General features: G+C 50.6%; 2 protein-coding genes and 2 long non-coding RNA genes across 6 annotated transcripts; all 4 read left to right on the top strand.

The window, feature by feature from the left end:
• Positions 1 to 1,855: 1,855 nt before the first annotated feature.
• Positions 1,856 to 2,177, top strand: LOC309676398 (actin, alpha skeletal muscle-like; the record flags this gene model as incomplete). The annotated part of the gene is made up of 2 exons (XM_082488936.1): positions 1,856 to 1,929; positions 1,985 to 2,177. 2 exons carry the CDS (start codon positions 1,856 to 1,858, stop codon positions 2,175 to 2,177), a joined length of 267 nt encoding a protein of 88 aa, XP_082345062.1.
• An 845-nt stretch (positions 2,178 to 3,022) lies between these two features.
• Positions 3,023 to 10,043, top strand: UBL7 (ubiquitin like 7). Of its 3 annotated transcripts, XM_082489064.1 has the most exons (12): positions 3,023 to 3,070; positions 3,426 to 3,659; positions 4,824 to 4,943; positions 5,616 to 5,698; positions 5,820 to 5,904; positions 6,606 to 6,663; positions 7,198 to 7,331; positions 7,785 to 7,834; positions 8,540 to 8,707; positions 8,948 to 9,070; positions 9,458 to 9,621; positions 9,821 to 10,043. In XM_082489064.1, the coding sequence occupies exons 2-11, from the start codon at positions 3,476 to 3,478 to the stop codon at positions 9,593 to 9,595; spliced, it is 1,143 nt and encodes a 380-aa protein (XP_082345190.1). In that variant the 5' UTR covers positions 3,023 to 3,070; positions 3,426 to 3,475; the 3' UTR covers positions 9,596 to 9,621; positions 9,821 to 10,043. The 3 variants fall into 3 exon arrangements, with proteins under 3 accessions (XP_082345190.1, XP_082345188.1, XP_082345189.1); XM_082489062.1 differs by having other exon boundaries at positions 9,458 to 10,043; XM_082489063.1 differs by having other exon boundaries at positions 3,046 to 3,167; positions 9,458 to 10,043.
• Positions 10,044 to 13,308: 3,265 nt separating this feature from the next.
• LOC309676219 lies at positions 13,309 to 16,799 on the top strand. The gene is made up of 4 exons (XR_014269574.1): positions 13,309 to 13,669; positions 14,006 to 14,067; positions 15,119 to 15,253; positions 16,720 to 16,799. It is a non-coding gene; the product is annotated as an uncharacterized lncRNA (long non-coding RNA).
• A 4,569-nt stretch (positions 16,800 to 21,368) lies between these two features.
• LOC309676528 lies at positions 21,369 to 21,942 on the top strand. The gene is made up of 3 exons (XR_014269601.1): positions 21,369 to 21,410; positions 21,593 to 21,756; positions 21,872 to 21,942. It is a non-coding gene; the product is annotated as an uncharacterized lncRNA (long non-coding RNA).
• The last annotated feature ends 2,706 nt before the right edge of the window (positions 21,943 to 24,648 follow it).

Below are 24,648 nucleotides of genomic sequence, written 5' to 3'. Positions count from 1 at the left end.
ACTCCCCACTGGAGAAACTCTGTGCTGGAGCAGTCATCTTTCTACAAGCTATAGTAATATTAATTTTGAAAATTTAGGGCCGAACAGCAATCAGTTAGATAGAAAGATGATTAAAGTGAGATTTGGGAACTCTTTTCCTGCAGAAAGTTGTGTAAGATTTGTCAATTGTACCCAATCTTGTAGAAATTTATCTAAGTCTGTGCCACGTTTGTCTTGTAATAGCACCTCTGATGTAAACTCTAGTTTAGTCCACACCAAATTACCTTCGGGGTGGTTTTTATTGTGTGGAAGGATGGCTTATACCTACATCCCAGCAAATAGTACTGGGGGACCTTGTTCTATTGGAAGATTAGTCCCAAATATTAATAAACCCGAGGACCAGGATAACCAGGACAAACGTGTTAAACGATCAGCCCATCAGCTGGATGAAGCTTGTGAGTCTGAAGTAACGCTTTTTAGTCCAGCTGAGATCTCGGCAGCAGCTTTTTTAGCTCCGGGAGTCGGAGTTGAAATGAGTTATCAGACAATGAAGAGATTAGCCTGTGCCTTAGTGAAAAATATCAATTATACTTCACGAGCGTTGTCGGCGATAGAAGAAGAATTAGGTCAGCTTAGACAGGCCACTTGGGAGAATAGGGCAGTGATTGACTATTTGTTGTTAAGATATAATCATGGATGTGAAGAATTTCAAGGAATGTGTTGTTTCAATTTAACTGATAAGTCCGAAATAGTTGAAGGGAAAATTAAACGGATACATGATCTGACCACAGGAATTAAAGGGAAGAACTTGATTGGTCTTGGTTAACCAACTGGCTTTTAAACTTTGCATGAGCTGAACAGCTGTTTGTTGCTATTATTATGATAGTTTTCATCATTAGACAAGACATGATAATTATTAGTGGTAGACATTGAATCACCTCCTGTTGTGCTCATCTATGCAACCCTGAAGGTCAAAAATATTATAACTGTCCAATTTAAGCGAGACTCTCAAAGGATGAACTTTGGAAGTCTCAAAAGGAGTAATTGTTACAATCAGGAGCTGAGAGTCTAGTGGATATGTAAATGTGTAACTAAAGGATTAAAAGCACCTTTTGCAATTACGAGCGAGAACAAACAGTGCCTCGAAGAACCAGAAAGAACTAGTTTATAAGCTTGCAAAATAAATGGAGGAGTTGGAAAAAGCTTTTGCGTTTATCTTCCCCCAATCCATGTGAAGAGTTCCCCCATTATAAGCTCAAACCAGCCATAGTGGTCAAAGAGCGTGACGAATAGAAGGACACTCCAAGTCAAGGCCTTGTGTGGAAAGAATGACCGGGACTTCACAGAGTTCACTCCTGTGTGACCACCGAACACCACTAGGGACCACCCAAGACCCTCCATGAAGCCCCTAATGGACTTGATGTGCATGTGCCAGGGTGATGTAAATATTATAATGAGTTCTGGGAAATGTAACGACTACTCGTATTCTGTATGGTTGTAAGTCTCTGTGGATCTGGCACTTGGTGGACATGTTGGGTGAAGAGATCCTCCATGTCCCTGGTGCCAAATAAAGAGAATTCCTGCTTCTTAAGACTACATTGGTGTTAAAGAGGTTCATTCCTGATTTCAGTGACAATAGGATGAGGCGTAATGGCTTCAAACTGGAAGAGGGTAGTTTTAGGTTAAATGTTGAGAAGAAATTTTTCACTATGAGGGTGGTGTTACACTGGCCCAGGTTGACCAGAGAAACTGTGGATGCCCCATCCCTGGAGGTGTTCAAGGCCAGGTTGGATGGGGCTTGGAGCAACCTGGTCTAGCGGAAGGTGTCCCCTGAGTGTTTCTGATGCCCAGAGGCCATCTTTCAGTTTTCCGGGGCATGGAGTCCTCTGGCGTCCATGAGTCCATCTTCAATTCCATCATGAATTGTGACGTGGATATCTGGAAGGACTTGTATGCCAACCGTGCTATCTGGTGGTACCACCATGTACCCTGGCATCGCTGACAGGATGCAGAAGGAAATCACCGCCCTGGCACCCAGCACCATGAAGATCAAGATCATCGCCCTGCTGGAGCGTAAATACTCCGTCTGGATCGGGGGCTCCATCCTGGCCTTGCTCTCCACCTTCCAGCAGATGTGGATCAGCAAGTGGGAGTATGATGAGTCTGGCCCCTCCATCGTCCATCACAAGTGCTTCTAGAGGAATTCCTGGCAGTCATCTGAGGAGTCAATCTCCTCCTCTTTCTCCCATGTTGGACCCGAATCATTTGAGTGTTACTTATTTCTTTTTTTTTTTTTTTTTTTTTAACTGATGAGTTGAGGTACCAAGTAGTGGCATGTGTGTGTTGATGGCCTGTTAAGCTGTAGTTGTCCTGGGGCTGGCTAGCTGCTGCTGCTCCTCCTCCTCTGGCCTCTCCAGAGGGTTGTCTGCTTCTCCTGTTAGACTTGTCACCTTTAGGTTTGTCACAACTGAGTCTTTTGTAGGAAAACAGATAAACTCTCTTAGACGTAAAAACTGTAAGAGGTTATTTTGCTTTCTTTTGGGGGTGGGCTCTCAATCTCCTTGCTGCAAAGAATTGTTGTGCAATACATGGTTTTGGGAGTCCAACCTGGCCTGCTTGAAACTTAGAAAACAAAAATTTGGGGTAAATGCTCAACTAAACCATGTAACGGCACCTTTTAAAGCTACCTTGGGCTGTGCAGACCATTTTAAGAGCTGTTGGGGAGGAAAGCGTGGTTGGTATATGGCTGGGGCAGCTGTATATAGTGGCTATTTTTACAATGCAAAAGGCCCTTGTCGGAAAAAGCTGTGGCTTCTGCTTTTTCGGGAGCGCAGGTCCCAATCCACGCCCGGGGCGCGCCGCCCCGACTGCCAACTTCCGCCGCGCTCCAGCTTTTAAAGCCCCGGCCGGCTGCCTATTGGCTCGTCTTGGTAGGGCCAGCCAATCGGCAGCTTTCTTAGCGTTACGCCCCGCCTTCCTGCGGCGGACTCCGTCTCCCAGGGTGCACCGCTGCGGCCGGGCGGCACTTCCGCTTCCGGTGGGCCCGTGGGATGCGAGTGAAGCGGGGCGGCGGGGGGCTGCGCGACGGGAGGTGCGGATCACGGGCGGCGGCTACACTCCCTCTCAGCTCCACCGTCTCTGTGCCGGGCAAATGGGGGTTTCGGGGGCTGAAACTTGGCCTGGGGCACGTAAGTGCCAGGAGAACCGGGCCGGGCCTTGCTCTCGGCGTGTCTTCTCCCTCAGCTGAGTGTTGAGGCCTGTAGGGGTGTTTCTGCCTTCCCTGTAGCTCCAGGTGTGGCTTAGAGTTGAGGTGGGAACCTAAAAAGCATAGCTGTGCGTCGGCCAGGCCTCCTGTGGGTTTCCTTCCAGCTTCTCAGAAAGGGTTTGATAACTAATGGTTTGGTTGGGGGAGAATCTCACTTTGGTTTGTTTTCCTCCCTTTCCAGAGCTTTGTGGGTCTTAAGGTGGCTTGGTTGTGTTCAGTGAGAAGGCTGCCATGTCCCTGCCGGAGTGGCACATTGCAGTGAAGCTGGCAGATCAGCCGCTGGCTCCCAAATCCATCTTACGTTTGCCGGAGACAGAGCTGGGAGAATGCCCGCTGGGAGGGTGCAGCATCTCTTACCTCAAGCAGCTCATCACTGGCAAACTTCAGGAGTCCGTCCCAGACCCTGAGCTCATCGGTAGGTGCCCTGCGTGGATCGTGTCAAAGTCCTGCCACTTGGGGCCATCCTCTTCTCTCTGTGTGGTGGTGGGGACACAAACGTCCTGCTGTTAGTGGTGCCAGGCTTTGAGGGGGAGACTTGGCATTACCAGATAGCATGGCGTTGGGGCTCAAAGCTTGCTCCAGAGACCCTGCTACGCTGCAGCAATCTTAGTACCTTGTGATTTGGATAGTTTGTTCTGTGATTGCTTGGGATCACAGTGCTCCTGCAGTGTTGGTGCCCTTGTTATGAAATCTTTTGACTTGCTAAGGCCAGTGTGTCCTTGGGAGTTCTCGTATGAGAACTGTGAGAGAGGTCAGCCCTTCTGGTATTTTGGTGCGTGTAAAAAAGAGTGTGGTGAGCAAGTCAAGGGACCTTATCGTCCCCCTCTATTCTGCCCTGGTGAGGCTGTATCTGGAACACTGTGTCCAGTTCTGGGCTCCGCAGTTCAAGAAAGACAAGGAACTGCTGGAGAGAATCCATTGGAGGGCTACAAAGATGCTCAGGGGCCTGGAGCATCTCTGTTATGAGGAAAGGCTGAGACCTTGGTCTGTTTAGCCTGGAGAAGAGAAGACCGAGTGGGGATCTCATCAATGCTTATCAATACCTAAAGGGTGGGTGTCAAGAGGATGGGGACAGACTTTTCAGTGGTGCCCAGCAACAGGACAAGGGGCAACAGCCACAAACTGGAACACAGGAACTTCCATCTCAAGCTGAAGAAAAGCTTCTTTGCTTTGAGGGTGCCAGAGCACTGGCACAGGCTGCCCAGAGAGGTTGTGGAGTCTCCTTCTCTGGAGATATTCCAAACCTGCTTAGACACAATCCTGTCTGACCTGCTCTAGGTGAACCTGTTTTGGCAGGGGGGTTGGACTAGATGATCTCCGGAGGTCCCTTCCAACCCTGACCATTCTGCGATTCTAAAGGAGTTGGCAAAGTCACGTTCTGTGAGTCTCAACTCCGTGATTTCCTCCCTGAATCTCAGCTCCATGATTTCCTTGTGTTACAGAGTCCCTGTGCTGCTGACCAGATGAAGCAGCTACACAGGCAGAGCAATAACCCCCAGACAGTCCTCAGTTCTTAAAGACCCCGGGCCATTTCTGAGCGTGCAGTAGATACGTATCTTTAGATGTTTCTCTCTCCTAGATCTGATCTACTGTGGCCGTAAGCTGAGAGATGACCAGACGCTGGATTTTTATGGCATCCAGTCTGGCTCCACTGTTCATGTCCTGCGCAAGTCCTGGCCTGAGCCTGATCAGAAACCAGGTGAGGAGGAGACAGCGTGGGTTACCGCTTAGGTCTCCTCGGGTTGTGTTTGGTGGGAGTCCCTTGTGACAGAGGAACAGCTTCTCTTGTGATTTGTTTCTGGGTTGCTGATGTGGGGTTTGGAGGAGGAATTGATCGATGTGTTTGTGTGGGAACTCTCCACCTCTAACAGCAGCAAATGGGTGTTATGTTTTCTTGCTGATGGGAGAGTTAAGGAATGAGCTATGTAATGTGGAGAGTGAATATCCCTTCCTTAATTGACCGTGACCAATTTTAGGGTGTTGCCAGAGAATTGGGAACAAAGTGACTGATTACTCAGCTCGAGGGATGAGCAGGCTTGTGTGTGTTCCTGGTCTGCCTGACTGTAGAATAAGATGTGTTACTTTAGAGTTGTTACTTTAATACAACTCCTTTTGTATGTGTAGCAGGATATATCTATATATTTTTATACGTCTGGAAGCTGAGAGTGCAGTTCCCTGTTATGCTGTGGTAAATGTACTGAGACATTCGCAGTCATTAGTCTGTGCCCTTCCTCTCTTGGTCAGTCGAATCCAAGGGAATGAAAAAATCACCCCCGCTATTACAGTGTGGAAGTCCCAGTGGCATGTAAAATGGCTAGTAAAGCTGACAGAGGGAGAACCGTGTTCTGTTCTGCTATTTTTCCTCCCTCAGAGCCTGTGGATAAGGTGGCAGCAGTACGAGAGTTCCGGGTCCTTCACACTGCCCTGCACAGCAGTCCTGCCTACAGAGATGCAGTGAGTGGGGCTTCATACTTTGCTGTCTGGGTGTTTTTTGTCTGTCCCCTCTCTGTGAAGAGAGTCCTTGAGTGCTTCCTCGTTCTGCGACGCTGCTGATCTGCTCTGATTTCTCTGGCAGGTCTTCAAAATGCTGGGAAACAAGGAGTCGCTGGATCAGATCATCGTAGCTACTCCCGGCCTCAGCAGTGACCCTGTTGCTTTGGGTGAGTCCAGATGTGATCCAGAGGATCTCAGAAAAGCCAAATGAAGATAGTCTGTGTTTAATTCCTGAAACGAGGGAGGGAGAGTTTCCCTTCTCTGGAGAAAGTGTCTTTTTTGGTTCCTTGGTGGAGCATAAGAGTAAGTGCCCGCTCAGGTGTCAGAGTTGTGCTCTGTTGGGAACGTCTAGGGATGGTCGCTCGCTTTGAAAGGATTAGGGAATGTGGAGCCCAGAGGAAAGCAGTGGGTGGGGATGGATGCTTTTTCCCTGCTGTAAAGTGTTACAAAAATGTTCAGTAAATCTAGCTTGCTTGTTCTGGCCTGGGATGTTAGCAGCTCTTTTGGCACATTGCTATGAGGCAGGTGGAATATGGGATACAGTCGCAACTTCTCAGAGCAAGCAGCTGGCTGGGTTGACCTGGGTGCCAGATTGGATCCTGCCCTTCAGGTGGAGCTGTCTGTGCTGGAGCACAACCCATGCTGGGAAAGCCCCAGCCCTTGGGTGTGCGTGGCTGTGATCGAGAGTCTCTCTGGGAAGACGTAAAAGTCTTCAGAGAGAACAATAATAGAGTATTTATGTTGTCTGCTAGTGACTCAGTTCCTGAAAAACAATTAATTCTTTTGGTTTTTCTCATGGCTCTTGTTTGACTGGCTCCTGTTTCTGGTATCCTGTCTTTTACTCGTCATGTTTCCTGGTCCCTCCCAGGAGTCCTGCAGGACAAGGATCTCTTTTCAGTATTTGCAGACCCCAACATGCTGGACACGTAAGTTCACACAAGCTGATGCAGTGACTAAGCAATGCCTTTGTTTGCTGTTGTATGAGACCATTTCTCTCTAGGTGGGAGAGAGAGTTCTGCTCCTGCCTGCCATTACAGAAATTCAGGATGGGACTGTTCTTCCTCGGCAGCAGGAAAGAGGGAACCGATAGCTTGATACACATCTACCTCCACTGTTGGATTAGACCAGGGGATATTTAGTGGGAGACAGGGTCATAATCGCATCCAGATCATGGGTTCAAATCCCAATCTGGTCGCTCACAGCAGAGGGTTGCTCCCATGAGAGCATATGGCAGATGTATACAATGGGGGGGTCAACATGGGATCATGAAGGAGCTCCAGTTTCTCTGCCTGTGGGGAGGCGTTTGTTGGTGGACAGCCAAAGGCAATATCTGAGGTGCTGCTGGCGCAACCAACGAGGATGGCTCTGCCATTCCTGATATAAGTTCTTTGCTGGTATCGAGCTGCTGATTTCTTAGCTGCCCTGTGTACATGATTCCTTCCTCCACTCTTTCTCTCCAGGCTAATCCCAGCTCACCCCGCACTTGTGAATGCCATTGTCCTTGTTCTGCACTCAGTGGCTGGCAGCACCCCGCTCCCAGCCCCAGAGACCTCCTCACGAGGCATGTCCTCTGGCTCCTACCGGGACATGCCAGGTATGTTCAGCCACCCGGATGAGTAGGGAACCTGCAGAGATGATGCGCTGTAGGATTTGCAGACAAATCTGTGCTCTACTGACACAGTCTTTGTCAGACTGGAAGGAAAAGAAGTTTGGGTTCCTGAGATAGGAACATGTGCTGTGGTTTGATAAGATTTTGTGCTTGTGAGACTCATCTGGTCCACTTCAGCCTCAGGGCCTCTCCCAACCAAGTGTGACTGGTGGTAGCAGAATGCTGTAGCCTCTGTTTTGTGCAAATGATGGGCCTGACCTGTCTTCCGCTGACCCGCTGCACGTGGACTTGTTGGGGCTGAGGCCTCTGTTCTAACCAGGGTGCTAGCTGGGGCTGAGCCTGGCTGCGTGGCCCAGGGCTCCGCAGGATTCTCCTCTGGTGCCTACCTCCTGCCAGCAACCGGTTTTCTGCATCTGTTGATTCGCCTTTCTATTGCAGGTGGCTTTCTGTTTGAAGGTCTCTCTGATGATGAAGATGACTTTCACCAGGTAAGCAGCCAGCTTGGGTGGAATGGCTGTTTTGGACTTGCAGCGTGGGTTTAACTTGTAGCCCTTAAAGACTCCAAAGGTTTTCTTTCCTCCTGTCTCATGAACAGCGTGAGCTGCTCTGGCTCCTAGGGGTATTGTGGAGACAGACATGTTGATTTTGGCGTGCTTGGATGCTGCTCATGTTTGGATTTTCTTGAGTGCTGAGGTAGGGTCATGACAGAAGAACGCAGAAGCACGGCTCGCAACAGCACTTGTCCTCGGAGCGAACACCTTCATAGTCAAATTGACGCAGAGCCAGAGTTGTGTGCGGATGAGCATGGCTGAGAAGGATGGGAGTGTTAGTCCCTGCCTATCTTCTGTAATGTGGGAAGGTTTTCCTCTCCAAAGAACAAAGTATTTTGTAAAGAGAAATTACACGTTTAGGCAAAAAAAGTGCCTGTCAATAGTTAATTGTTTTGTTATAGGCTAATAACATTTTGGTTTTAAGCTGATAGATGGTATATTAAAAGGTTTACTGCCAATTTCCGCAGCTTTGTAATAGCTGAGTTTGTGGGGGAAAAAAGCAGATCCCATTCTGTCTTGTTTATTTTTTAAAAGTTCTGCACTTGTGAGTTTCAAGTATTGTAGGAAAGGGTTCCCTGGGAATGAGCATGTGAGCCAGGTCACACCAACATCAGAGGTGGGTTTTTTGTTTCCTCCATGCAGAGCACAAGATCTACACCATCCAGCAGCACTTCTGGTTCCCGCCCAGCTTCCCTTGGCTACGCTGGGGCTGCTGGACCCCGACCCATCACCCAGAGCGAGCTGGCGACCGCGCTGGCACTGGCGAGCACCCCAGAGAGCAGCTCCCACACACCCACCCCTGGCACCCAGGTACAATGGCAGCGCAGCAGCTAGGAGGAATCCTCCTGGGCCGTAAAACCAGCGCTTGACCGAGCACAAGCCCTGCTCAGGTCTTAAAGTCCTCGCTGGTTTATTTTCTTATGGCTGGGGTCTCCTCCCTACGGGCTCGAGGAGGCGTGATAGTGGGGGTGCAGCAGATGTGGCCCTGTGCTGGCTACGGTTCCTGTAGCAAATGTTCTCCTGATCCTTATACAACTTAATTCCTCCTAGGGTCACTCCTCTGGCACCTCCCCGATGTCGTCCAGTGTCCAGTCAGGAACACCCATCACCAACGACCTCTTCAGCCAGGCCTTACAGCATGCCCTGCAGGCCTCAGGGCAGCCCAGCCTGCAGGTCAGTGTTGCGGCCTTTTCCTTCGGGAGCCTGTGAAAGCCCCATATCCCATCGAGTGTTGCAGGGGGGAGATGGTTCTTCCAGCTGCCTCCTGTGTCAGGATGTTAAACCAAAAAGGGCATCACTGGAGAAGTGATGCTTGCAGGGAGGCACGGTGGGGTCGATGCAAAAGTACTGGGTGGAAGCAGGAGGGGCGGGCTGGTGGGTTTGGGGAGCTTGCAGCAAGACTTTGAGCTTTCAAGATCTGTTTGCACACTTAGCATTGTACTTGCGAGCTAGAGAGAGGTGGGAGAATCCAGCATGGAAGAGTGAGCTGTGGGGAAGGCTGGTTTGTTTCTGCTTGGACTCTCGCACCTACCCTTAGCTTCTTTTGTTTCTTCTCTGTAGAGCCAGTGGCAACCACAGCTTCAGCAGCTGCGAGACATGGGCATACACGACGATGAGCTAAGTCTACGGGCCCTGCAAGCCACTGGAGGGGACATTCAGGCTGCCCTGGAGCTCATCTTTGCTGGTGGGGCTCCCTAGCTTTTTGGACAGGCGAGGCTGGACTGGTGAGTTGCATTGAGGCAGCTGCGACATTCCTTGGTCTAGGACTCGGCCCAAAAACTTTTTTCTGCACTGGGGTTCCTCTCTCCAGCATGGAGCAGTTTGGGTGGCTGCTGCTTTCCTTGCAGGTGGGCAGCGTGCTCCTGTTTGAGAGCCCTGACCATGCTGAGGGCAGCTCCTCCAGCTCCAGATTCTTCTCTCCAGCCTCCTCCTTCTGGCCACCAGACATGAGACCTCAGAACTTTGTCCAGCATGGAGAAAGAGGTGGCTCTGTGTGCTGGAGAAAAGTGGCACCTACGGTTCTGCCGTCTTAGATCTGTCAGCACGTTCTCCTGCCTGTTTTCATTCCTGCCCACCTGACATGCCTCAGTCTGGCTTGTTTTGCTGTTGTGGTCCCTCTGTGTTTGACTGTATTAAATAGACTGTATTCACTTGCCTGTTGTTTGGGTTGTGATCTGTCCGGGGTTGTGTTCCAGATCTGTGAGGCAATGTGCTTGTTGCATGAAGGGAACTGGAGAAAATGCTTTGCCTGTTGTAGGACTGCTGTTATTTCAGCAGAGGGCACTCCTCTTACAGAGCAAAGCTGTATCTGTTAGCAGAGCAGCGTTTGGGGTGTAGCTGATGGGTGTAGCCATCCTGCCCTGAGTTAGGCCAATACAAAAGAACTGTTTGTGCTACAGATATTCTCCGAGAAGATGCTGCAGAGAAGCATTGTGTCTCCTCCTTAGCAGAAACCTGTTTGTTCTCAGTTGCGTTGGGTGAGGCTGGTAGAGTCCTACAAACTAAGAACAAGGGTACGGGTGCAGGAGTTCTCGGCCACCACAGGGTGACAGCACAAGGGTTGAAGCAGTTGCCAGACAGAGTGAGGTGCTGCCAAATGACTCGGGAGAAGTACTTCGTCTCTGACAACAGGTTAGTCTGGTGGCAGGCAGTGTTTTCCAAAGCGTCTTCTAATCCTGGGTGCCACATCTGAGGTGCTGAAGACCTGAGCTGCAACGGCAATCAAAGGCATTTGCCTGTAATTACAGTCAGTGGGAGCTGAGAGAAGCCAGAACCCGAGCTGGGCTTGGCTTCACTCTGATTGTACCTTTGAGATTAACAAGGCGTGAAAATGGGAGCTGGTTTGCCTGAAATGCCACCCTGCGTTAGTAGGGAAGCTAAAAGCAGAAAATGCTTTCCTACCTTCAGGCTGCCTGTGCTCCCCTCTAATTCCTCTCCAAGGGCTAGGATGTCTTGACTGATACGATCTCAGCTACCACCCAGCAAAAGCTGGATTGTTCTCTCCAGGGTAGCTCATTGACTGATAGACTTTAATCCTGTCTAGAGGATTAAGTCTGTCAGGAGGGAAGGACTGTTTTTATTTTTCAGTATGTACGAGATAAGATGTGATGGACATAACCGGCTTTCCTGACTTGATACGCCCTTCCGGGTTACTGCCCTCATTACCTGCTTTGGAAACCCAGTCCAGACGATGGCCGAGGTTTTTATGTGTGTGAAAACTGATTTATTTGTTTCCATCCCTGGTGCCTTCGCTCTTTGCTTTGCTGGGGGAGTGGATAGCATATGCACAGCATCCTCCCTCCCTTCCCCACTGTGGAGACAAGCCGTCAGCCCTCAATCCGCCTGGGCTAACTGAGGATTAGCTGTATCACAGATGCCTCTCCCCAAAGCTGAAAAGTATTTGCAGGCTCTCACAGACCTGCTCTGGGCTTTGGGACCGGGGCGACTAGTGTGCTTTGCTGTATCATGTGAATTCTCAGCTTAGGTCAGCTTGGTCTTCTTGGTGTCACAAGATGGTATTTCTTTTCTCCTGACTTTGCTGTTATGATTTAATCACGTTGTTGACCCATGTTTTGTATTAAGTAATTTCTTCTGTCATAATGGCTATTTCTGCTTCTCCCTGCGTCCCCAGATAATTCAGAATTGCCTGGATGTTTGGTACGGAAAGAACTTTTTTCCGATTTCTTTCACAAACTGTGTTACTTGGCTGGGAGTACCACATCAGACACATTCTCTCTCTGAACTGGCTATAACAGAGAAGAACTTGGCACCGATGTTGTTCACGACGCAACTGATGCGTGCGCTTCGCTTCTCTCATCTCGCCTGCCTTTGGCTGCCTAGAATAGACGTGCTCAGCAACCAGGCTAATTTAGAGATGCAGGGATGGGAAGAGAGGCTCTGCCTGGCACCTGCAGGGCTGGTGATGGAGGAGGAGGAGGAAGGGAAACTTTGATGCAGGAACTCTTGTAGGAGAGCGGAAGCTCAGAGTTCCTCCGAACTGGCTCTGCAGCAGCCAGGTGAGCACTGCCTTCCCGCCTGCTCTAATGCCCCCTGCCTCTGGGCTTTGAGATGAAAGCGATGCTGGCAGCCACCTCCGTGCGCAGAGAAAGCTCAGCCAGCACAGCCGCTGCCAACGGGGAGAAAACCAGGCGGGAAGAAGGCTGCAGGAGGGACACACTCATTTGGAGAGGCCCTTTGCCTGGGGTTAGCAGCCTAAGCGTGGCTTATGGGGATGCAGCGTCAGGACTCTTGTCAAAACCAGTTGTCCTGAGTTCTACAGTCATTGGAGGAGCCGAGAGAGACAGCCTAAAACTGGAATGACTCAGGGAGATGCCGATATCCATTGCTTGCTGAGAAAGCAGCTAAGTCCATGCACTAACTTCTCAGTGGCTGAACACAACTGATTCTGCTCATTGGGAGCAAACTGCAATGCGCTGTCTCCCACCTGCCCTTTCCCTGTGGTCCATCCTTGGCCCCACCTTCCCCTCCTCCTTGCTACTTCCATGCTTGGGTTAGAGGTGCATCTGTCCCTGTTGGGTCTTATCCTTATCTGTATCCTGCCTGTGCGCGCAACCTCCACCATGCTCTGTTCGCCAGCCAAGCGTCTGTCGCCTCACCAGCACTGCTGCGGGAGCAGACTGGGAGGTGCTTGGCTGACCTTTTGGAAGAGGAGGAGGTCAGACCGCGGTTCCCCAACGTAAGCGCTTTCAGTAGGGACTTTCTGGTTCTGACATCAAAGAGAAATTTTTTGGTTCAGTTCCTTCTTCGCCTGTAGCGGAGCTGACAAGGGAAGCAGTAACAGCGGGTGTTTTCAGTAGTAATGGTAGCAGCTGTTTGTACTCCTGTGTTTTCGGTAATCTTGTTATTTGTTCTGGTGCTTGACCATCAATGCTGGCGCATCGTGGACACCTGCAGAGGGTTGGCAATTTGACTGGGATCTGGGCTCCTCGCTGTACTTGCCCTGGTTTTCTACTTTAGCCGCTTTGATGGCTTTTTCACCGTTTCCGCCTTGTCTCTTTTTGCCTAAGACGGTCCTGAGCTGCCTGCCTCCATGAGGAGCAAAGCGGTGTTGTGAGGGTGTAGTTTTCCAGCAAAAGAGTGTAATGGAGACAGCAGAATCTCCCAGGCTTCACGTCCCTGATGGCTTTTGCAGTACCTCAGCCTGCGTGACTGCCCGCCTCCGTCTTCCTCTGCTTTCACAATGATGCTGGAACCTTCCCTTGTTGTGTAGTGAACGCAACCAGCAAGATCTACCCCAGCAGCAGACGTTGATGTTTGAGGTATTAGCTGTTTGTGTGCAGACGGGGTCTCTCTGCTGTGGGCATTGCTTGGGTGATTTGTCGGATCAGATCCTAAACCGCCGTCCTTCCCCTCGTCCTCCCGCCTATCTCCAGTATTTCAGAATAAATGTTTCTTCCTTGCTCCCCCAGCCAAACAGAGGCTCTGAGTGTCCCCTGCTTGTGGGACCCAGGCACAGGAGCCGATTCCCCGTCTGGGTAAGGCACCTTAAACCGGTGTTGCTGTTTTGCCCAGCTCCATCCACAAACGCACGCGCAGGAGCCAGAGTACGAACCATCGCAATGCCCCTGCTCGTCATGGATGTCTCTACGGGGGGAACATCGTTCTCTTCTCCCCAGCACAGCATGGGGCTACACACCCTGGCCCCCCACCTCCTTTTTGGCACACTAATCCAGAAGATGCGTGAAGGTGACTTTCTCCAGGGCTCCAGGATGCAGCGGCTCAGCGGCTCCCTTGGGATTTGCCAGGGCAGGAGTAAGTTCTCGGGCAGCCCGGCAGGATACATCCACGTCATGAACAGGGGCGGGGAACTCGTCTGGCAGAGCCCTTGTCCGTCGGCTTGCTTTCTTTGCAAAGGACTCGGTGGTTTCCTGGCTGCTTCCAGCTTTGTCCTTGCGGGGAGTGCCAAAGTATCAGGAAACACAAAATCGTTTTTAGTTTCTCTTCTTAAATTAGCTTTGTGCTCGTTCAATGACCTGAACAGTCTCACGGTGGGGCACAGGTGAGCGCCAGGGCAAAGGGAAGAGGGGGCAGCGGGGCATGGTGGAGTTTCCTTGGCAGTAATGCAATCTTGGTCTTACTCTTTCTCAGGCAAACTTGCGAGGAAGGAGGAAAGAGTCTTACTGATGCTGGGACAACTGATCAGGAATAAGGTGAGAGCCCAAAGATCAGCGCAGGTGATATAGCGCGGCTTCCCAGCAGCCTGTGTTCTGTGGGACTCGGTCCCTTTCTGAGCATGAATCAACGTTTTTCTTCAGAAGTGACAAAAGGGGAGCTCTGTGACTTTAGTCATCAAAGCATTCTTTTAAGGAGCTGTGCTTTTGCTTTGCTTTGTCCGTGTGATGCTAACTGGAGAACAGCACAATAAAAGAGCGCGGTTTTAAGGCAACTGACTTGGTGAAAGCAGAGATGTACTGAAAATGCCACACCGTGAAAATATTTCTATCTCCTAACATTTTCTTCTATATTTATAGTATTCTAATATTTGTAAATCATAGTGTTTATGAATAATCCTTTGATTCATAGTAGCGCATGTAGTTCTGCCGTATAAGGATACTTGAGTTTAAGAGTAGGGTAAGCAAAAGGAAAGTTCAGAGGGAAGAAGATAAACATCCCCTGAAGTCAAGACAATGGCTGAGCCCCTCCCTGGCTTTGAACGTGAAGCTTCCTGGCTCTAGTCCTCTTGAACTGAGCCTGGAAACTTTAAACAAAACAAAAAAAAACCCAAACACTCTTAAGGTGAGACCAGGCATTTTGAGGAGCATTTCTGACCACACAGTCTCTCTAGCTGACTTCTGGGTGTTCCAGGCTGCTGGCAAGCAGAAGGATTGTCCCCAAATCACTTTGAGACTTTTTTTTTTCCCTTACCACTGGAATAAATGCCTTGCTGATTTAGGAGCATGGTCCGCTTGTTCAGCAGGGTGCCTTAGTTTAGGTGCTGAGTTTGAGGGAGATGCTGGAGTGCTGTGGGTTTCCGCTCCAGGGGTGATAAAAGCATCAAACGGGTTATGTAGGATCAGAGCCAGAATCCCCTTGCCGCCCTGCAGTGGCCAATAACAGATGCTGCAGAAAAACCTTAAAAATGGGGGAAAGATCCATCTCTAATAGATTTTTCCAGCATCCGGTGGTCTGAGGTTTAGGGACTTTGAGAGCTAGAAATTGGGTGTTAACAGGCCCCACTGGATTTTCTTTCTTTGAACACAGATAAGCTCGTAGCCTCCGTGCCGCCCTGCAGCAAGGAGTCCTGCAGCTTAGCCACAGGTTCCCAGTCCGTGACCCGCAAGAGTGTGCAGCAGCTGGAAGGAGGAGATGAGGTGCAGTCGTGGGACCGCGGCACAGGTAACTTTTGGGATGTCGCGCTCTGAAGGGGCGGTGGTGGTCCCGGTGAAGCTCTGAGGTTTAATTTCTGGGTGCCTGGGATTGCTGTGGCCACTGAAACAGCAACAGGTGACAAAGATGGCTAGGGGTGTTGGGCAGTCAGGTAGAAAATTGGCACTTAATCTTGCTAAAGCAGAAAGGGTTGTTAATGACGGCAGAGCTCTGTAATCCCCCAGCAATGCTCAGCGCGCTGCCCTGGCATTCTGCGGAGCAGACTGCAAACTGTTTACCTTTTGTCTGAATTGGTTGGTTTGTGTATGGCCCTGTTCCGGGGAAGGGAAAGGCGTGCTGGCCGTGCTGAGGATTCCTTTCCGAGGCGTAGCTCCCTTGGTATTAAATGCTTTTTAAGGATACTCTGTTGTCCATAATTTAATTTTCCGATGGATCGTGCCAGCTGGTGTCTGGTCACAGCAGTTCATGTCCACTCATTCTTCCTTCACCTCATTTTTTTTTTTCATTCTTCTTTTCCTCCCCTCCCAAGAGCCTGTGACCTGGTTGCTTACAGCTTCCTGCAATCGCTTTCCCAAAAGAGCCATGTGGGAGCTATCTGGATGCGTAACAACCAGGAAGCAGGTGACAGGCATGATGCCTGCACAAGGAAGGGCAGATGGGAGGCAGGAAGAAAGAGGAAAGCTCTTCCCTGCCCAGGCCATTGTCCCTTTGAAGAGCTTTGACAGGTCGCAGAGAAAAATAAGTGAAACGGGTCCAGCACATGCTGAGATCCTGAGCTGTTCCCACTCTCCTGCTGGAAGAGATGGCGGGTTTCCCGTGTCTGATGGAAAGAGAAACCGGTGCATCTGTGGTGCCGAGCCTTCGTGTCACCAGGCAGGCTCTGAATTTAGAGCCAAGGACAGTGCTGAACCGCAGACACTTACCTTCTGCGTCATTTGGCCCGGGGTTGGCTAGCAGGGGCCAAAATAGGTAGGAGGAGCAGGAGATAGACCACTTCTTAGAAATCTCTACCTTCCTGGCGAGACAGATGTCACGGCTGGAAGTACTTGAACACTACAAGGTCAACTCAATATCTTCAAATTAGTTTACTTTCCTGAGCAGCTTCCACTTAATCTTACGTGCCCGCCCAGCTTGTAAGAGATTCTGTTGGCGTTTTTCCCAGTGGCAGTTTGAAGTGGCTTTTTGGGGCCCAGGTGACTTGCTTTGATTCCCCGGAGAAAAATGCGGACTGAAATTCCAACAACCCATATTACGGCAGGGAACGGGAAAACAGATTGCAGAGGGTGAAGCTTAATTTATGTATTACCAGGAGGACTTGTGGGTTTAATGGAGCTGATAAAGGGGGGTGGTAAGCTCGTGTTATGGGATGGTGGGTGCTAGACCCTTCTTAGGACCCTCCAAAGTGGCTGGCAGGTGTGGGAATGGGTACTGCTGAGGAGGCTTTGCCCGCTGCTGACACCTAGTCGTTCCCGCAGGAGAGCGTGGTAGCTGCTCGGCAGCCACGTGGTGATGCTGCCCTGAAATCCAGGCCCTGCCGGGGAGGCAGAAGAAGGCAGCAGTTGAGAAAAGAAACACCCGAGAGTTTCAGGTGAGCAAAACACTGCCTGGCCTGCCGGGCCCTCGTAGGAAGATGGAGCTGACGTGCTGTGCGGCATTAATATATCAATACGCAGCTCTCGCGGTGGGAGCGTGGCAGATCAATCTCAACAAAGCAGCTTATTCCTGTGTTGGTTTTTTTTTTTTAACTTTCTTTTAATTGGGTCGGACTCTGCGTTGGGTTTTGCTGACTCTGCCTAAAGCCTTTGGCGCTCCTGTCTGAGGGGTGCCTGTGCCCTTGGCGGCCCGTGTCACCGATGTACGTGTTTTTCACCTCCTTTCCTGCTCTGTCAGTGAGTTCTTGCTGAATCGCTGTTGACAGCACTCCTTGTTAATGTGACGCCCGTTCAGGTGAAACTCATTTGCCAACCAAATGGGTATTTGCAATGGAAAGGGTGAGGTGTGGTTCGGGGGTCATCTAGCTGAGCTGAATTTGTTTGCGGCTAGTCCTCGGGCAGGACCTCTGCAAGCTGCTGGGACCGGTGAACAGTGTCGTGAAGCTCTGGTTCGGGAGGTCCTGCCTGGGGTGAGCCCCAGGGGTTTCCTCAGCAGCGGAGGGGAAAGCAGTGAGGAAGGGGAGTCCCAGCTCGGGGTTTTGTGCTGCTCTCCAAGGAGTTGAGTGTGAGACGGCTCTGGCACAGGCTTCCTTTGGCAAGTCAAAGGGGTTGATCTACTAGAAAACGATGTTCTGGGGAAGGTGGTTCCTTCTCCCCTTCCCTGATTCATTTTTAAAGCCCTGGGAGTGGCGTTGAGCGCATGGGGGCTTCTGACTCCTTTGGTGACCCTTCTCGGGGCAGTAGATTTACTGTGCTGTCCTTCGGCGTCACGGCAGAAGTGAGAGGGGGAGGTATACCAACTGATCAGCCCTCCCCCAGCCTCAGTCCAAGTGAAACAGCTGATGGAGATGAACTTGTATGAAAACAACGTGCCTGGAGAGGCTGAAGAGTTGACAGCCAGGGCTGTGGCTTTAGGTGGGGATGGTTGAGGTTTGGGGGAGCCGCCTGCGAGGAATGTGAGTTGGGGGGAGGATTTGCGTGGCGAAAGCAGAATGCAGCAGTTTGCTGATAAATGATCTGCTTTGCTTCCTTCCCACCTCGCTGTGTCATCTGAGGACGGAAAGACCCGTTGGTCAGTGCCAAAGGAAACAGCTAGTGGAATTTCACTTTTTTCCTCCCAAAATCCATGCCTATAAGTCTACTTGCTCCCAAAGGCGAAATGCAAGGGGTAAGAAATAGAAGCTCCGTTCTTCCAAAGCTTTATAATGGTCGTTTATACTTTTGTCCCAGCCTCATGGGACATCGGTCCACCTTGCAGCAGGGTTCCTGCACAGGCAGGGTTTAACATATAGGGTTAAACATATAAGCTCCCAATCTCATCTTGGCAGGGACCGTGGTGGAAGCTCATGCGTGTGTGTGGCACGACGGGCATGGTGAACATCCACAGCCCTTTGTGCCATGTTCAAGAAAGTCCCTCTTTGTGCCACGTTCAAGAAAGTCCCTTTTTATACTGTTCTGAAGCTGCCATGGCTGATAACAGCCAGAGATCGAGATGTGCTTGTCAGGTTTCTGGAGGAGATGGCACAACAGAGAAAAGATCTTGCCTACCTTTTGTGGGGATAAGAATGTTGGTGTTGATTATTTTATTTTTTTTTTTTCCATGGAACGTTTGTCTATGTTCAAACCCATCACACCTACTGGCTGTTTCCCACGGTCGTGTTCCTGGCCTTGGATTACCAGAAGTTAATGGACTTGTTCTTGTGAATGATGTTCTAACACACCTGCTCTTCTCCAATGAAAAGATCCCAGCTAGAACGGGACGTTTCGTAATAGTCAGACTGCCCGGGCCAAAAACATTCAGGCAGTCTGTCTCCTCTGCAGTGGTGAATAAAACTGTTCCTTTTAAGGAAAATCTATGCTTTATTTTTATGGTGTGTTTTTTTTTTTTTAATTTTATTTTTAAACGAGATACTCGGGGGAAGCTGCCTTCTGATCCGTGTTGGAACTGAGTAGCACGATCTGGAAAAAAAACTGCACGTAATCTGCGCTGTGGAAGTTTTGAAACTGGAGTGAAGCAGACGGAAACCTTTGCAGGAGAGAGCTGAGCGGGGTTTGTGCCTGGAATCCGATCGCTTGTGTACGCATTCCTCCCCGGGCAGTGGAGTACATGGCATGTGGCCGAGCAGGTACTGAGCAAACTCTCTCACAGAAGTGCCTGCCTGCTTTAGGACAGGGGGGTGTTGCGTACTTAACGCACAGCGGGTTTCTGGCTGTATTCAGGGCACTGTTCTATATTCAACACCCCCTGCAAACCGGTACAGGGTTGGAGCAACCTTCAACTCAGCTCTGCGCTCCTCCCAAGCGTACAAGCTGGGCTGCAACTTGATCAAATGTGTCCAGTGTTGCTCTGTGCTGCTTCGTCTGTCTCTGTGGGACAGCCCTGCCCGTGGGGGACTCGCCGTGGGGTTATTTTTCCCCCGTTGCACAGTGCGGGTACCACTCCCTTGACCCTCCGGATCTTGCCCGTGTGCTGAGCTCGCTTTCCCAATGTTGTCCTCTGCAATGATCCGATGTTTCCACGTCTGTGGGAGTCGAGCTCGCCCCAGCTGATCAGTCACACTGATACCCTGATGGAGCTTGCGGAAAGGAAAAAAGGATGCTAAGGAGAGCTGTAGCTGCCGGAGGGAGCAAAGGCATTTGGGTGAAAGCTCCGTTTTAATGAAGACCGTTCATTTGAAGAGTTGCAACCAGCATTTTGGGTGGAACGCTCGTGTATGCTTGCCTGTTCTACCACCGTGACTTTGTTCTCCTCTGCTGCAGGCTGCTTTGCTGGTGAGCTGGCACGCAGAGAGCTCACGCAGCTTTGTATTTAATTGATACACACCAAGCTGTCTGCTTGAGTCTCTTGCTTAGCGCAAGCAAAACGTGTTAGAGCATCGTTCTGAATCCGGGACCACGATACAGTCGTGTTCATGGGGTGGCTCAGCTCCTGATCTTAGGAGGTGGAGTGGTATTTTGCGTTGAAAGAGCCAGAGCTGAACAATTCCAAAGTCTTGGGAGACTTTGAAGCTGAATTTTGCACATGAGAACGTTGTATTTAGCTGCAGGTGGAAAAAAAAAAAACCAACAAAACTCTGAAAGCTAACCATGCAGAGTCCCCAGCTGTGTTAGTTAAGGGCAAGAAAAAGGGAAAAGCAAAGGATTTACTGTTCTAATAAGGCAGAAACTCTCCTCGTTCATCTCTGATCAGAACCCTTCTGTGTTTCCAGTTGGCAACTTTGTGAAGAGTGGGAGTTGAAAGCCAGTTTCCCAGCCCACCAGCTGCGTCGTGTCATAAAAGGCAAGGCAGATAATAACATGTGCAACTCTCATAGCGTAGCCCAAATTTGGGGTGGATGCAAAATGCTCCGTCCCCATGTTTATTAAGGAACTAGCATGAGTCGCATGGCTTAGGCTGTTGGTTTACAAACGGCGTTTCTTTTTCACTCCTGACTGCGTGAAAGAGCCTTAATGAATTAGATGCTTTTCAGGAAGGCTTCTCGGCAAGAAAACAAGCCATAAAAGGGTTTAGCACCTCTGGGAGCGATGGGGTAGATAAAGAAATACAGCTGTCTCTGCTGGGGAGCGGACAGTTGTTTCGAGGTGAGCAGCAATGCAAAATGGTTCAAGGCTGGGAATCACCATGTCCAAAAGTGAAAAAGCAGAATGATCTGTATGTTATCATACCGTAATTACCCAAGCAGATATTTGGTTAAAGAGAAAAATGAAACCCTGTGCTTAGAGTTGGGGGGGGGGGGGGGGGGCGGGGGGGAAATTCCTCTGGGTCCTTAAAATTCACCATTAGCCGGCTCATTAATTTTTTTGTTTCCTCCAAAATGCCCCCTTCTTGCTCCTGCCGCTGTTCGTCTCCTCTAGGAGCAGAGCAGTCCTGGGTCTAGCTTCAATACCAACTTTAAAGAGCGCAGCTGCGTCTCTCATCCTCGTGAGTTCCCTGTGGGGTTCTCCTATTCTGGTCACGTCCGACCTCGCTTTCCTTGCACGTAATGCCCTGCTCTTCTCATTAACAAACCTCACGGCGCTTCACAAAGACCGTCAGCCTTTCCTGACCTCCCCATGGGGAATCCGGAGGATGGAGAGGTTTGGTAAAAGCCAAGTGACTTTCCGAAGGTTGTGCCCACAGCCCTGAGGGGGTGTGCTCAGCATCCCATCCTTTGGGAGAACATTAGCATGACAAAAGTTAGGGCAGTGTCTTAAGGAAGGGAGTATTTCTTCACCCCAGTTCCTGGTGGATTTTCCACCCGCGCTCCGAGGTGACACTCCACACCCGCAGCCTGATGCGAGTTCGACTGGTCTGGCGAGGGGGTGTGTGACACAGGATAAGGGACAGTGCTGAGTCGTCATCGCGTCTCTGGTATTTTGTCTCGTCGTCTTCCTGACTGGTAACGAAGAATGGAATTTTTTCGGGGCAGCGTTCTGTTTTGCTAGGAGTAGCCCTTGTATTACCTGGTCGTAGCGCTGGCAGGAGGAGGGCCGGCACACGAGACGCGCTGCGGCCGTGCCGCATCCTCCTGACGGTAGAGTGGGGTCTTCTGTTAGCGAGTCGGTTCCTGCTGCCTCCCTACCCGAGCGTGGCTTTCGGGCCCCGACACATCCCTCTGTTTAAGCAACTGGGAGCGGCGTCCTTTGTTACCGGTCCCTGCACCCATTGCTTCTTGTGCGTTCTTACACGTGCGTATTTTCATTCTTATTTCATTAGTGTTCCTCTTACAAGCCTCGGTGATAAGTTGATAGCAAGCCTTGAGTCAGCTGCAGCTTTTCTCGAGAGCCTGAAGGTGAACAAAGCCACCAGGCTCCCACCTTCCCCTTACAGAAGGAGAGGGGGGAAGAAAGAAGGACCAAAGACTCCAGCAAAGCCTGCAGGTACCAAATGAAGTGCTAAATGAATTGCTTGACTGTTTTTTGGTTATTTTATTTTATTTTTTTTAATAAGGTTTGCTTTCTGGGAAGTTAAATGTAGTCCCACCCTCTGTTTCAGTCATTGGCTGTCGTGGTTGCTGCCCTCTTCAGCATAAGTTGAGTGATGCGGCTGGCAGCCTCACAAGCCTCACCGTCGCTGCTCGCCGCATCGGTAGAAATGGGCAGGAGGTCTCCCGTTGCCCTTTTCGTGGCCCTGTGGGCCAGCCAGCTGGGCATGTGGGCAGCGGGGCGCTCCAAGGTGAACCCCAGGATCATCACGGCTCCGCAAGGTAAGTCCCGGGGCTGTGGTCGGCTGCAACAGTGTGATGCAGCAGCAGCAACGTCTGCAGCTGACAGCTACTCCCTGCACTGTGTGTTTTCTACCTGTGTCTTGTCTTTTGAGAAGAGTTGGGTTGTTTGGTTTTTTTTTTTTTTTTTCTTTTGTCTCTTCCAGGAGACTTTTGGCTCTCATTAAAATGAGCTAAAATGCCTGTGATGTCAGGAAGGGTCTTTCTGTCTCCCTTGATTGCTTTCAATTGAATATTTAGAGCCCTGTTCTTGCCAAGTCCTTTCTTTCATATATTCTAAAAACATTTTCCTACAAGCTGGGTGTGTTAAAGGCTGTCGAAAAGCCCTGAAACAGACACAGTAACCATTTCCCTGAACTTGCAGGCAGAAATGGAGAAGTGTATGTGCATTATACAGTTAATTTTCTTATTCATCTGATGTACTTATCCTGTTAGCTGCAAATGACTTCTGTGAGTAAATATTTGCAGAAGATCTCCGAGAAAATATATACACCTGAAATGACACACAAGGACTTATAACCAGATCCGATCTTAGCAGAAACTGAACAAAGAAATGTTTTCAGGGGACGAGCTTACAACACATCCCAAGCTCTGTGTGTTGAAAAGAGCAGACTAACGTTTGCGGGTTTTATCATGTGTCTTCCAAGCTTTTTGATTAATACCCTCCAGGGAGGCTTTAACAAAAGACCCCGTCTTGTCCCCGGCGGTTCTGGTGTTTGGCTAAGCCGGTGGGGTTCAGCCGAGCTGCGGATCTCATGCTGCTCTGCAGTACAACAGCTCCTCTGTCTTTCCTATGTGCTGACAACTTCAGAGGACGTGAATTTCCCGTGGTTTATTCTGCGCCATCTGTTATTCTTCTGCCGTTTTTTATTATGCCCTTCTTCTTCTTCTTCTTCGGGCCGACCGCTGCCTGCCCGGTGAAGGGCCAGGAGCGGAGGGAAGGGCGGTGGGTGTGCGGCTCGGAGGTGGCCTCCGTCACACAAAGGGGAGAGACGCCGGCAGGGAGGGCAGCCAAAGGTTGCTCCTAGCATTGCGCCGTTTGTTTTATTCCCTGGGAAGCGAAGCAGCTCAGAAAACGGGATGCAGGAGTCGGGGAGAAGGCGCAGAGCCCGAGACCGAGCAGAGGATGGGGGTCACGTATTTCTCCATTGACGTTTCCCCTGTGCTGCTTGGGGATGGAGGGAGTTGAATTCCAGGGGTTTGGTGTGTTTGGAAATGCCCCTGCTGGAGTAAAACTGTGCTGGGGGGGGGAAGAGCAAGCCTGGGTGGTTTTGATTTCCACCTGTCTCTGTGGGCCGTGCTTGGCATGCACACGCAGTACGGTCATTTGGCCTTTCCCTGCATCCGTGTCAGATGGTGGCTTTCCCGGCACTGAACACAGCAAGGGTCTGTCACCGACAAACACCAAAGCCAATTAGTGTTAGGACACTTCCCTGTAAGGGGATTAGCTTACGCTTATCTCTTTTTCTCTCTCTTTTCTTTTTTTTTTTTTTTTTTTTTTTTGAGTGAGAGCTTAGCTGGGACAGGCCGAGAGGGATTTCGGTGAGGGAGGTATCAGAGGTATCTGCGTGGAACACTCATTAAGAGTCACTCACGTGTCCTGTTTAACAGATTGCATTTTGCTCGGCGTAACCTCTGCCCTTTAGGAAGTGGGTCTGTGGGTGAGGAGGAGGGTGGAGAGGAGGGCTGTGGAGGAGGGCGAAGAAATGGGACAGGGGCAAAAGGGACGCGGTGGGTGGCAGGGAGCCCTCTAACTTCCCCAGTGCTCCAGGCAACAGTGAAAAGGCAAGCGCAGCATCTTTAGTAAAACCTGCAGGTCAGCACGCTGCTCCTGTTCTCATCTGCATAGAGAGATTTATCCCTCGCCGTGGTGGTGACGGTGTGGCCGGGCTCGGTTTGCGGCTTGAGCCCCGCTCCTGGAGGCTGGGAGCAGGATGGGGAAGAGCAGCGGTGCAGGACGTTTGCGTGGGTGTTGGTGCCGGGGCTGCGTTTGCCGCGGTGCAGCGCTTGGCCTCAGCCCTGGGTTCCGCGGGAGCTGGCAGCTCGTCACGTAATTAAATTTCTTGCAGCCCATCACTAGCACCAGGTATGGCAGTGTCAGCAAACACACCTAGAGATGTTGAAGGGTGATATTCCCGGTGCTGGCCTGAGCCCGGATCTCTCCAGGAGGGAAGAAAATGTGTGTGGGATCCCTCCCTGGGCTGTGGCGCTGGGGGAGCGGAGGAAATAGGTGCTGGGCAAAGCTGCAGCTGCCCTTCCGTCTCTCAGCCTTGCTCCCCTCACCAGCATCCCGCCGGATCTATGGAGAGAGCCCTGGCCTCGCTGCAGGCAGCCTGGACTACTCTGCTGTTTTGCCCCACGGTCTCTCGTAGTCCGGTTTCACAGCAAGAAATAGGCGAGGGGACACTGCGAGCTGGGGAAAAAAAAACATGGGTGGGCTTAGGTGGCACGATCATGAACCTCACATCTGGAGTCGAGACCAAGTTGCCTCTCTGGGTGCTCGGAGCTTCCTGGGTTTAAGTAATTTCACAGTCCTGGGGACTTGGAC

The sequence above is a fragment of the Vanellus vanellus genome (genome assembly GCF_965231255.1).
Source record: "Vanellus vanellus genome assembly, chromosome: 11".
Lineage (NCBI taxonomy): Eukaryota > Metazoa > Chordata > Aves > Charadriiformes > Charadriidae > Vanellus > Vanellus vanellus.
This window is presented reverse-complemented; position numbering and strand designations above follow the sequence as displayed.